The sequence below is a fragment of the Balaenoptera musculus genome, chromosome 1 (genome assembly GCF_009873245.2).
Source record: "Balaenoptera musculus isolate JJ_BM4_2016_0621 chromosome 1, mBalMus1.pri.v3, whole genome shotgun sequence".
Lineage (NCBI taxonomy): Eukaryota > Metazoa > Chordata > Mammalia > Artiodactyla > Balaenopteridae > Balaenoptera > Balaenoptera musculus.
In genome coordinates, this window is record NC_045785.1 from 16787655 (window position 1) to 16800057 (window position 12403).

The 12403-nt window shown below is 56.2% G+C and overlaps 2 protein-coding genes across 8 annotated transcripts in view; one reads left to right on the forward strand and one right to left on the reverse strand.

Moving 5' to 3' along the window:
• Nucleotides 1-6290, forward strand: part of LDLRAD2 (low density lipoprotein receptor class A domain containing 2) — a 42207-nt gene extending 35917 nt beyond the window's left edge. The window contains exons 4-6 of the mRNA XM_036828737.1: nucleotides 2543-2674; nucleotides 5940-6122; nucleotides 6247-6290. Of these exons, the coding sequence (XP_036684632.1) occupies nucleotides 2543-2674; nucleotides 5940-6122; nucleotides 6247-6290 (359 nt within the window). The remainder of the gene's footprint in view (nucleotides 1-2542; nucleotides 2675-5939; nucleotides 6123-6246) is intronic.
• A 536-nt stretch (nucleotides 6291-6826) lies between these two features.
• Nucleotides 6827-12403, reverse strand: part of HSPG2 (heparan sulfate proteoglycan 2) — a 101690-nt gene continuing 96113 nt past the window's right edge. For all 7 annotated transcript variants that reach the window (XM_036843588.1, XM_036843626.1, XM_036843598.1 and 4 more), the window contains 10 exons: nucleotides 12058-12302; nucleotides 11542-11713; nucleotides 11325-11447; nucleotides 11182-11238; nucleotides 9352-9427; nucleotides 9191-9269; nucleotides 8994-9064; nucleotides 8710-8793; nucleotides 8199-8302; nucleotides 6827-8050 (listed from right to left, as the gene is read on the reverse strand). In XM_036843588.1, coding sequence (XP_036699483.1) covers nucleotides 7878-8050; nucleotides 8199-8302; nucleotides 8710-8793; nucleotides 8994-9064; nucleotides 9191-9269; nucleotides 9352-9427; nucleotides 11182-11238; nucleotides 11325-11447; nucleotides 11542-11713; nucleotides 12058-12302 — 1184 coding nt within the window. In that variant the 3' untranslated portion in view covers nucleotides 6827-7877. The remainder of the gene's footprint in view (nucleotides 8051-8198; nucleotides 8303-8709; nucleotides 8794-8993; nucleotides 9065-9190; nucleotides 9270-9351; nucleotides 9428-11181; nucleotides 11239-11324; nucleotides 11448-11541; nucleotides 11714-12057; nucleotides 12303-12403) is intronic.

Genomic DNA, 12403 nt, shown 5'->3' on the forward strand with positions numbered 1-12403 from the left:
TGCTCCAATTGAGTCAAGGCTTTAGTCCCAGCAGGTTTCCCCAGGACTGAAGACACTCACTGATGTTTCAGCAGAGGAGCTGCCAAAGCCCAGAAGTTTCCAAAACCTCAGAGAAGCATCATCGCCCTCGCTGGCAAAATATCCAGACTGGAGAATTAAACAAGGGGTTGTGAGCACTTCAAGGCAAGAACAGGGGGGCCTCTGAGAGCCAACACAGGTTCACCAGGAGCTAGACCTCGACATGCCAGGCCCTGGACAGCCCTTCAACCTGAGCTGGTCAGACAGCACCCCCTGCTGTCTCATGTGTGTCTTTGGGGCCACGACTGATGGTGCCTGGGGTCCTGTGGGCTGTAGCGTGCCAAGGGTCCTATTATATTGTTTTGCAAGCAGATCTCACAGGCTAATTGGAAATCAACCCCTCCCTCCCTCCTTTCCTCCCTCCCTCCCTTCCTCCTTTCCTCCCTCCCTCCCTTTCTCACCTTCCGTGAGGTGCAAGCCAAGCATGTTGCAGCTGCTTTGTGTTTAGCAGGATTGGACTCAAAAGCAGGCGGCAGTGGCAGTGGCGAAGCCCTGTCACAACTCTGGCTTCCTTGGATCACTTTTTACTTGGATTACTGTTTGTGTTTTCTCTCTCGTAGATATTCACTCTTACCCTTGCACATCTTTTATAAATTAGAGCATTCACTTTCATTTGCACATGAAAAAACCCCAACTCTAGTTGGCTTAAGCCAAAGGAGAATTTGGGGGGCTCCTATAACTGGGATATTAAGGTGTTCGTTCAGGTATAGCTGGATTCAGGAGATCAAGTAATGCCACCTGGGCTCTATCTCTTTGTTCTCTCCCTTTGCATTGCACTGAGTCTGTTTGGCTTCCATCTCAGGCAGCTCCAGTTCCTCTTTCTACTTGGCAGCAAGGTGACCCTGCAGCTCCAAGCCCACAGTCCCCCTTATAACTCTCACCTCAGTGAAATAAAGAGCGAGGACCTTTTCTCTCTCTCTCTCTCACTTTTTTTTTTTTTTTGGCTGCACCGAGCGGCTTGCAGGATCTCAGTTCCCGACCAGGGATTGAACCTGGGCCCCCGGCAGTGAAAGAGCTGAGTCCTAACCAATGGACCGACAGGGAACTGCGAGGATCTTTTCTTATGGTTCTAGCAAAAGTCCTCGGGGCCAAATTTGATTAGTCACATGGGCCATGTGTCTGTTCCCGGGGCCAGGAATGGAATGCTCTGATTCCCATGTCCACCTCTGAGCCATGGTATTGGTCAGTCCCTCCTGAACCAGCTTTTCTCCACAGAATGGGGTGCTGGGTAAGCCAAACTGTCTGCCACACCCTGTGCACCAAGTCATACCCTTCTCTCACCTGTGTGCCTATTCATTCATTTAACAAAGATTGAGTACCTGCCCTTGTGCCAGGTGCTGTTCTAGTCTCCAGGGATACATGCAGCAGTGAATGAAAGAGAAGTCCCTGCCCCATTTGAGCTGACATTCTAGTTGGGGAGGCAGACCATAAGCAAAGAATCAATCAAATCCATAATCTGCAGAGGTGGTAAGAGCTGCAGAGGAACCCAAATCAGGATAAAGTGGTGGTGGGGGAGGGGTGGTGTGCTGTTCTCACGTGGAGGTGAGGGCAGGCCTTCCGACACGATGACATTTGAGTGGAGACCTGAGGGGAGCAAGCCATGCAGTCACGGGCAGGGCTGATGGCAGGTGCAGTGCCACGAGCCGGGATGAGCTTGGAGTGTTCAGGTCGCTGGGCTACCGTAGGCTGCGTGCACGCACGCGTGCACACACACTCACACACACTGGGTGCCACAGTGCTCATGAGCATGGGGCTGAATTCCTATCCTGCTGCTTAGATACAAGCTGTGTGGCCTTGGTCTAGTGACCTAACCTCCCTGTGCCTCAGTCTTCTCATCTCTAAAATGGGATTGATAATATTATTGACCCTACAGGGTTAATGTGAGAACTTAATGAGCTGGGATGTGAACCACGCCTGGCTTGGAATAGGAGCTCAGTAAGTGTTAGCCACCACCATCATCATCATCATCACCATCCCCATCATCATCTTTTTTTTTTTTTAATTAGTTAATTAATTAATTTTTATTTTTTATTTATTTTTGGCTGTGTTGGGTCTTCGTTTCTGTGCGAGGGCTCTCTCTAGTTGTGGCAAGCGGGGGCAGCTCCTCATCGCGGTGCGCGGGCCTCCCACCATCGCGGCCTCTCCCGTTGCGGAGCACAGGCTCCAGACGCGCAGGCTCAGCAGTTGTGGCTCACGGGCCCAGCCGCTCCGCGGCACGTGGGATCCTCCCAGACCAGGGCTCGAACCCGTGTCCCCTGCATTAGCAGGCAGACTCTCAACCACCGCACCACCAGGGAAGCCCCCCATCATCATCTTTATGATCATACACCTGTCTCATCCATACTCTCATTTGCATGCACATGGAAACAGCTTCTCCTGCTCACACCTCCCACATTCCCTCCCCATAGGGCCAAACATTCTGTGGTGCTCAGGGTCCTCATCGTGCCTCCCCTCTCAACCCCAGGATCCTGTTGTGCCTACTTCCGATGTCAGAACAGCAGGTGCATCCCCCCGAGCCTGGTGTGCGATCCCTGGGGCATGGACAACTGTGGCTATGGCAGTGACCAGGCTTCGTGGCCAGCAGCCAACTGCAGAGGTCAGTGACAGGGGTGGCTTGGGCCCTGCTGAGCATCTGGGTTAGAAGCTGGAGGCCGGAGGCACGGGTGCGGCAGGAGAGGATAAGGTGAAGCACAGTAGTGGGGAATCCATTCAGACCAGACTGCCTGAGGACCAGAAGATGTTAGAGCTCAAATGGTGATCGAATCCAGCTGCTTCCAAATGTCATTTCAGTGGTGGAAGCTTTTCCTAAACGGAGCCTTGCAGAGGCCCCAGACATCACAAGGAGAGATGCTCTACTTAACTGGATGTGGGAGGCCTGGGCCGTGGCTGACTGATGTCCCACTGAGAGACTTGAGTTTGACCTTCAAGACTTTGAAAACCATTGATCCAACCTGACTCCCACATTTTATAGATGGGGAAACTGAGGCCTAGGGAGGAGAAATGACTTGCCCAAGGTCATAGAGTCACTGAGTGACATAACCAGGAATGACCTCTGTGGATGGACAGAGGGGACCAGACTAGATCACCCCTGATTATCCTTCTTAGGAATCTGGATATGCCCCACTCCCAGTCAGGGTTGCCATGTCCTGTTGAACAGGTTGTTTGTTGCAAAAATGCACCTGGCTGAGGGGTAAAACCCAGCTTCCCGGGAGCCCACACACTTCCCTCCCCAGCCACTCCTCAGGCTCCTCCCTGACACTAGGCTCTGTGCCCAGAGGCCCAGGCCCCATGTCCTCTCCTCCAGCTGCCACACCCATTCCCTCCCCGCTCTCCTTTATACCGTATTGCCAGCTGGACTCGTCTTTGAACACTAGTTATATAACCACCTCCCCACCTGACATCTCCACGTGGCTGTGCAGGCGGGTCTCACACTTAACTTGCCCCAAACTGAACTCATGATCCACAGCCTGCCCTGCGTCCTGCTCCTCACCCGTGTCCCCTTCTCACTCAGTGGCACCATTTTTCTTTTTTTTTATTTTATTTTATTTATTTATTTATTTTTGGCTGTGTTGGATCTTTGTTTCTGTGCGAGGGCTTTCTCTAGTTGCGGCAAGCGGGGGCCACTCTTCATCGCGGTGCGCGGGCCTCTCACTGTCGCGGCCTCTCTTGTTGCGGCGCACAAGCTCCAGACGTGCAGGCTCAGTAGTTGTGGCTCATGGGCCTAGTTGCTCCGCGGCATGTGGGATCTTCCCAGACCAGGGCTCGAACCCGTGTCCCCTGCATCGGCAGGCAGATTCTCAACCACTGCGCCACCAGGGAAGCCCTCAGTGGCAGCTTTGAATTCCAGTTGCTCAGCCCCAAACGGTTGAGTGGTCCTTTACTCCCTTTTCCCTCTCAGCCCATAACCAAGCCATCAGTGTTGTCGGAATTAATCTGACGTTTTCCTCATGATAAGACTGCAGTCGTGGGTTATGAGGAGGAAGATCACAGAGGTCAAGTGCACACCAGGCCAAACCAACGCGATCACTCCCCAACATAATCCACGGATGTTGATGTTGGCCTTGGTCACCGGGTTGAGACTGTGTTTGTCAGTTTCTCCGCTGTTACTCTGTCTCCTCTCTCCACACTGTCCTCTTTGGGAGGAAGTCACCATGCGCAGCCCACACACTAGCAGGGAGTTAAGCTCTCCTGCCAGGGGAGCATTTTATTCTTTTTTTTTGGCCGCACCCCTCGGCTTGCGGGATCTTAGTTCCCAGACCAGGTATTGAACCTGGGCCCCCAGCAGTGGAAGCGTGGAGTCCTAACCACTGGACCGCCAGGGAATTCCCCAGAGGAGCCTTTTAAAACACTAAGTCAGATCGCGTCACTCCTGTGCGCAGGACCCTCCTCACTCCTCACTCAGCCTCCCAGGGGCCCCCAGGCCCTGAGTGACCTGGCCCGTCTCCTCCCACCTGCCCGCTTGCTCCATCAGCTCCTCCACTCTGGCCCCTGGCAGCTCCTTCCACGCTCCAGTCTTGTCCTGCCGCTGGTCTCTCACTAGCCCTTTCCTCTACCTGGAAGGCTTTTCCCAGAGGTTTACATGCTCATTCCTTTGCCTTCTGCAGGTCTTGGCTTAACCCTCACCCTCTCCATGAGCTCTTTCCTGACCCCTTTGTTTAAAAATAGCAACCCTGGGATTTCCCTGGGCGGTCCAGTGGTTAGGACTCCGCGCTTCCACTGCAGGGGCCATGGTGGGTTCCCTGGTCGGGGAACTAAGATCCCACAAGCTGTGCAGCCAAAAAAAAAAAAAAAAAAAGAAAAGCAACCCTGTGTCCATTGAAAGAAAAACAGGTAAACAAAACGTGGTACGTCCACACAATGGAATATTGTTCAGCCCTGCAAAGGAAGGAAATGCCGACACATGCTACAACATGGAGGAACCTTGAGGGCGTTATGCTGAGTGCAATAAACCAGTCACAGAAGGACGAATACTATGTGATTCTACCTATATGAGACACCTAGAGGACTCAAAATCAAAGAGACGGAAAGTAGAATGATGGTTGCCAGGGGCTGGGGGGAGGGGAAATGGGGAGTTATTAATAATGGGTACAGAGTTTCAGTGTTATGAGATGAAAACAGTTCTGAGAATGGATGGGGTTGATGGTTGCTCAACAACGTGAATGCACTTAATACTACGAAACTGTACTTAAAAATGGTTAAAATGGGAAATTTTGTTTTGTATAGTTTACCTCAATTAAAAGAAAAATAGCAACCTTGCCCCTCGCCAACATGCCCTGTCCCTTTCCCTGCTTAATTTTTCCCCGTAGCACCTATCTCCATTTGACACACGGTAGAATTTGTGTTTTGTGTCGCCTCACACTAAAATGCCAGCTCCATGGAGACGTTTTCGTCTATTTTGCTCACCGTCATATCCCCAGTCCCTAGAGCAATGCCTGGGGTATAGTAGCAGGTGACTGAAAAATACTCATCAAATGAGTGGAAGAATGAACCTCTCTATGTCTCCGTTTCCTTATCTGTAAACTGGGGATGATAAACCTAACCTCTCAGATTTGTCGTGAACTTAAAGTGAAATCCTGTGGGTGAAGGGTCCAGCGCAGAGCATGGGCTTGGTGCACAGCAAATGCTCAATACAGCATTACTCCTTGAGAAGTAGCTCCATTCATCCACCGCAGCCCCTGGAGCTAGACTGTGAGTTCAAGTCCACCCCTGTCACTTCCAGCTGCGTGATCTGGGCAAGTGACTTAACCTCTCTGTGCCTCACTTCTCTTATCTGTAAAATAAAAATACTAACACTAAGAGGTTTTGGGAGGATTAAACGAGACATAATCATACCCTGCAAGGGGCAGATCTCCGTGTGTTAGAGCTGTTATTTCCCACTGCCGGTCCCTCTCCGGTGCCCAGCCAGGAAGGGAGTATGGATGATGGTACCTCCCGGCCCCTGACTCTTCCCCCAGCTCGTGGGTCTCCAGGCCCCCTGGGGACTGCAGCTGAGCGGAGTCCCCCAGCACGCCGGGACCCTGCACGACAGGATGCAGCTCCGGAAGGTAGATGGCTCTTGGTTATCACCCGCTGCCACTCCTCCCGCCGAGATCACACTTGTCCCTCTCCAGTGATGGGTGGGGGCAGCTGGCCCAGGCTGAGGCCTGAGTGGACTCTTTCTTCCTACAGGCCCCCGGCTGCGGGGGTGGCGCTGGCCTCCTCGCTGTTCCTAGCCTCTGCTGGCCTCCTCACGGGCCTCCTCTCGTGCTGCTGCTCCTCCAGCCGGCTGGCTTGGTGGGCTGGTGGTGTGCACCATCTGTTACACATGTCCTGGCCAGGTGGCCCCTGGGGGCCTGCGGCTGAGTGAGCCAGGCTTCCAGGGTCGGGGGGGGGGGGTCATCCTTAGAGAGGCTGTGGGCATCACAGGAAGGAGAGTGGGCTCTGGGGTCAGACAGTCCCTGGGTTCTGCCCCCGCCCCCCACAGGGCTGTCTAACCTTGGGCAGATCATATAACCCTCCGAGACTCAGTCTGCTCCTCTGGAAAATGGGATGATTCCTGCCTCACAGGGTCATGGTGAAGGCCACAGGAGGCAGCTGACCCTGCAACTTGCATGGTGACTGGCACTCGGCTGGATCAGTGAAGGGCAGGGAGTAGGGGCCTCGCTCACCTGAAGCTGCCTTGCTTCACTCCCGGACCTCACCTGCCCTGCTTTGCCCCACCCTCAGGTACCACGAGTCCAGTCGTAGTCAAAGACACAGGAGACAGCCCTGGCGGGGATAGCACCGTTTATTAAGAAAGATCAAGACAAAGACCACAGGAGGGTCCCTTCTAGGACACAGAGGCCAGGCGCCCCGGACCCACATCTGGGGGCTGCTGGTGGGGAGGGCGCTTGCCCCCAGTTGGGCCCTCGGGCTCCCACAGATGGGGCAGGGCTGTCATGCCCCCTTCCTGTCCCTCCCAGTCATGAGTCCCGGCTCCCCTACCCAAGGCATTAACTCTTTCCGACCACCAATGCTCTCCTCCCCCCATGTGCCCTGGGCCTTCACTTCCAGATCAGTGGGGGGACGTGGCCTGGCGCAGGCAGGGAGACACTCTCAGTGCTGGGCTCTGCCTGTAGCAGCTCCTGGTAAGAGTTGGGGTGGGCTTTCCCTTGCAGCCCCTCAGGGCAGCGGCCCTGGGCTAGGTGTGGGGTGGGAGGGATGCAGGCCAGGAGGGCTTGGTGGGAGGGGGGAGGCTGCCAGGGGCAGGTGGCCTGGCTGGCTAGGCGGAGGTGGAGGGGGGCTGGGACATGGGCTGGCAGGGCTGGGGGCTGCCTGCCCAGGGGTGAGCTGCCTTTTGCACCACAGTTAGCACTAAAGAGCTTTCCCAACCCGGAGGAGGGTGGCGAAGGCCACTGCGATGCCCTCGGCTCCGGGTAGCTGGTGAGGCTCCAGGCTGGAAGCCGAGGTTGGCTCCTGTAGAAATGAGGGCTGCCCAAGGGCTGAAGAAACGGGCAGCCCAGCACTACCCTGGGGGGCTCTGTTGGTGGGGGCAGTTCTGAGCCTGCTCAGCCACCGTGCCCGACCCCAAGTCCTGGTGAGCCTTTGAGGCACCTGTTCCCACACGACCCGCCCTGCCCAGCAGCCTGTGGCTTTGCCCAGGTGTGTCTGTGTGTGTGGGGTGGCGTGCCCACCCTCCAGTCCAGCCCAGGGCAGTAGCAGCAAAGCGTGGCATTGCCTCCGTTTCTTACAAAATATTCACCATAATAATATTAATAATAATATAGTCGACGCTGTGGGGCTGGGGCGCTGCCCGGGAGTCCGTGTGGGGCAGGCAGTGCCTACGAGGGGCAGGGGTGCGTGTTGGCCCCCGCCAGGGCGCGGTGCTGCAGGTCCAGTGGCTGTGGAGGCGGGGTGCCAGGCCGGGCAGAGTGCAGCACCAGGTTCTTGATACAGCCCGTGATGCCCGAGGAGAACCTGCCCCCGGTCAGCGCCGCCACGTTGGGGGCTCCACCTGTGGGGAAGGGAGAGGGCGGGGCCTGTCAGCTCCAGGAGGTGGGGGGGAGGAAGGCCCCGTGCTCTAGCTCTGCCGGAGCCCCGGGCCCTCCCCCACCTGGAGGAGCGGCCCCAGGCCTGCACCGAGGCCCGAGCTCAAGACTTACCGATGTAGATGCCGCCTTTGGTGTTGACTGCCACGTTAGGGCCTGGGGACTGGCCGCTGACCAGCTCCTCTCCGTCCACCTGGATGGAGCCTCTCCGACCCTCTCTGCAGTGGAACGGGGTCAGGCCCCTCAGCACCGATCCCCCGTCCTTCTCAACCCAGTGAGAGCCCCCTCCCTTTGCTACAGAGACTTCAGTCAGAGCAGTGTGCCCCCCGCTCCCGGAGTTCTTTCTTGCCCCTCCCTCCACTGGATGAGAGATCTGGTCCCACAAACACAACTTCCTAGCACCCCACCCAGGCTTCATCCCTCCCCTAGGGTGCTTGTGCGCCCACCCCCCACGGAGTTCTGTCCTGCCCTGGAAGTCTGTGCTCCGGCTGGCTCTCCCCTGACCCTGGCTTCAAGTTCTGTCTCCCCAGAGCTCAATGCCTGCCTCCCTGCGCATGGTGGGGGCCGTCCTGACCCAATCCAGGACTCTGGGCCCTTCGCCCTAGTGCCCGGGGGGCTCCCTTACCGCAGTGCCACCACCCGATGCCACTCGCCATCGTTGATGGGGTCCTCAGAGACAAGGCGGGCCTCCCCGCTGCCCAGCTGGTAGCTGCAGTCACACAGGCCCAAGAGGGTGTGAGCAGGGGTCAGGACTGGAGGGGGTGTGGGACGGTGGTGGTGGCGTGCAGCTGGGGCACTGGGCGCTGCAGCTTCTTGTGGGGGGGGGGCATGGGGCTGACCGGAGGGGAAGCCACTGAAGGGTAAGGGGGCTGAGGGAAGGGAGAGGAAGGGTCGGGTGCCAGGACCCACCTGAAGACAAGGTGCCCATCCTGAAGCCCAAGACTGATGAAGTCCTTGCCTCGGCTGGACTCTCCCACCTCCTGCCAGAGAAGCACAGGGTTTCTGGGGGCTGCCGACAGCTGTGGCCTCCTCCTTCCTCTCTCCCACTTCTGTGGCCACCAGGGGGATGGGAACCCTGAGATCCTGGGCGGGACGTCCACACTTACCACGCCCTGCCAGAGCAGGAGGCCGCTGGCCGTGCTGGTCTGAACCTCCAGCTCGATGGTCTCGGGCACCTCAGGGAGACTGTGGTGCGGGGGAAGTGGGTGAGAGGGCAGAAGTCCCAGATTCCCGTTCCCCACCCTGGGCCCACAGACTCTCTTCTCACCTCCTGGAGAGGATGCGGCCAGGGAGGGCGAGGAAGCCGTCATCATAGAAGTAGGCTCCGTACTGCCCGGGGGCATCTGTCGGGGGAGTGGGGGCGATGCTGGGACACCTGCTCACCCGCATGGAGCTTCCATCCCGCATCGGTGCCCTTGACCCCCACCTCCACCCTGACCTGTACTACTGCAGGGCTCTGAACCTGCAGTCCCTGGAGACCCAAGGGGGCTGGGGGCAGAATTCAGAGGCCTGCGAACTTGGCTGCGAAAACATTACAGTTCTAGCCTTGCTCACTTCTCCCTGAAGGTTGGCAGTTCCTTTAATTATGCAGGTAGGCAACACACTGAAGGAGTAGCAGGGCCTGTGACTCAGTCACCAATAGAAGATTTCCTTATTGCATTACAGTAGCTGCAAATATTTCAAAACATTGTTTATGCTTATTGCAATTGTGGTAGCTGTTGGGACTAACGACCCTAACCCTAACACTAGATCTTGTATTTAATGCGTTAATAAAGACGCAAAAAACTGCAAATATTTTGATAACCTTCTTTCAGAACAATTGATTTCCTTTGAAATCCTATGTATTTCATTCTATGCAGTCAGTAGGGTCCAGGTAGGGTGATCAACCATCCCTATTTGCCGGGTCCTGTCCTGGTTTTAGCTCTGAAAGTCCCATGTCCCCAGAAGCTCCTCAGTCCTGAGCAAATTGGGGCAGCTGGTCATCTAGGTCAGTGGCACATAAACGGTTCTTAACCTTTGTATTCCCTCCATCTTACAGACGGCAAGACAGGTTCAGGGATGAGTGACTTGCCCAGGAAGTGGGAAGCCTGGATGGCAACCTAGACCTTTCGGCTGCATCGTCCACACTGTGTGTGTGGCTATAACATCCCCAGCCCTACCTGCTCAAAGCCATCCCACACCAGTGCTGGCCCCTGGGGCCTGGCAGCTACCTGGGTAGGCGACACTTCGCCACCCTCCACCAGCTGATGAAGTTAGCAGCTAACAGTTACCAAGCACCTACTATCTGCCAGTCACCATGCAGGAAGTTTCACATCCAGCTACAAACATAATTTTTAACTGGATCCTTGTAACAACCCTATGTCTTTGCTATAATATTAACAAAAGCTAACATTCTGTGCCCACTCTGGACCAGACATTGTTCTAAGCATTTAAAATACATTAAAGAATTTTACTCTCACACAAAATTTTATCCGAAGCCTTCTGGAAGGATGTTACTTCTTTCTATTTTATACGTGAGGAAACTGAGGCACAGAGAGGTTAAGTGAGTCACCCAAGTCACACAGCTAGTAAGTGGTAGAGCTAGGATTTGAACCCAGGCTCTTATCCACTATGCCACTACCTCTCCTATTATATTAGTGATAAATAAAATATGTATCTATAACGCAGTTAGCACAGGGCCTGTAAATGTTCAATAAATATTCATTTTTACAAATCATTATCATTGCTTTTAAACAGACTGTGGAATCCTTGAGAATGAGGGTCCTGCCTTACGCATCTTATATTTACTGCTCCCAGGGCAAGGATGGGCACACATACATGTCTGTTGCTGGAATGCACGAATACAGAGGAGGGTACAGAAGTGAAAGTGGCTCAAGGGCCTGCCCAAAGTCACTAGGCAGTGAGCATAGGGCAGGACCCAGCTCGGTGCGGCTGTGCTCTTCTTATTCTGTCTCTCTGTGCCCAGGGAGCCTCTCACCTGGGCTTGTTTTGTTCAGAGGCCAGGATGGAGGGGTGGGGTCATTGGAAGAGGGGCTGAGGGACCCAAAGCCTGGAAGGGACAAGCCTGCTCCTCTGCCTGGTCATGGCAAGTACGTACCGTTGCCCCCACTGCCTTCAAGATGCCAGTCGGACTCCGCTATGCCATGTGCAGAGCCTGTGGGGAAAGGCAGGGTCCAGTCGGTGGGTTGTGTCAGGCCCCAGCGCCCCAAGGGGGAGGTGGAGAGAAGCTGGGGCAGTTACCTTGTTGGCAGCGAGGGCCAGAGAAGCCGGGGGGACAGAGGCAGCGGGTGCCCTGGCAGGTACCCCCATGCAGACAGGGCTCATGGAGCCGGCAGGGGTTTTCCTCGTGCTCACAGAGGTCTCCTGTGGGCCAGGGCAGAGGCGAGTGGGCATGGGCTGGAGCGGCCACTGACCACCCACCACCCCTCCCTCCCAGTGCCTGGCCGGGCTCCCTCGCCTTTGAAGCCGTCTCGACACAGGCATTGGAACTCGTATTCGCCGGCGGGCATGCACGTGGCGCCATTGCGGCAAGGCTGGCGCTCACACGGGGAGCTGTCGTAGCACTGCCCGACGCCCCGGCTGCCCAGGAAGCTGTAGGTGAGGTCCAGCCGCTTTCCATTCACTGACACCTGTGGGCATAGGGACACTAAGGGACTCGAAGAAGGCAGGAGGCTGATGCACGGGTGTACCAGCAGAGAGAAGACTGCAGCAGAGGGTAGCTGGGAGCCCAGGCTGGAACTGGAGCAGTAACGTGGGTTTCTAGGGTCCGGGGGGAGGACCAAAGTCGAGGGTCTACTGTGCGCCAGGAGCATCCATCAGTGCAGTCCCTCCTCACTACAACCTTCAAAGCAGGTGTAATTATCCCCATTTTACAGAGGAGGAAACTGAGGCTCTGATCCCAAGCGCCTTGGGCTGGCTGCAGGCGGAGGGAAATCACCCCGCCCTCCCCACTTGCCGTCTGGAAGTCGCTCACCTCGCCCACGCAGCCGCGGAAGTGAGCGCTCACGTTGGTGGCCAGGGGCAGCTGTATGGACGGCTCCACACCACCCAGATAGAGCAGGGTGTGCAGGTTGAGGCCCTGGCTCTTGCCGGGTGAGGAGCGCAGCACAGGGCGCCCGCCGTTCACCCGCAGGCTGCCGTCCTTGTTGAGACGCTCTGCAGACATGCGATGCCAGCGGCCCAGGGCCAGGGGCTCGGAGCTCCGCAGAATGGCCAGCCCTGGGGAGGACGCCGGCAGGGTTGGCACACGGATGGCCCTCTGCCCTGTCCCACCCCCTACAGGAACTTGAGCAGACAGGGAACCTCCTTCAGCCCCCCAG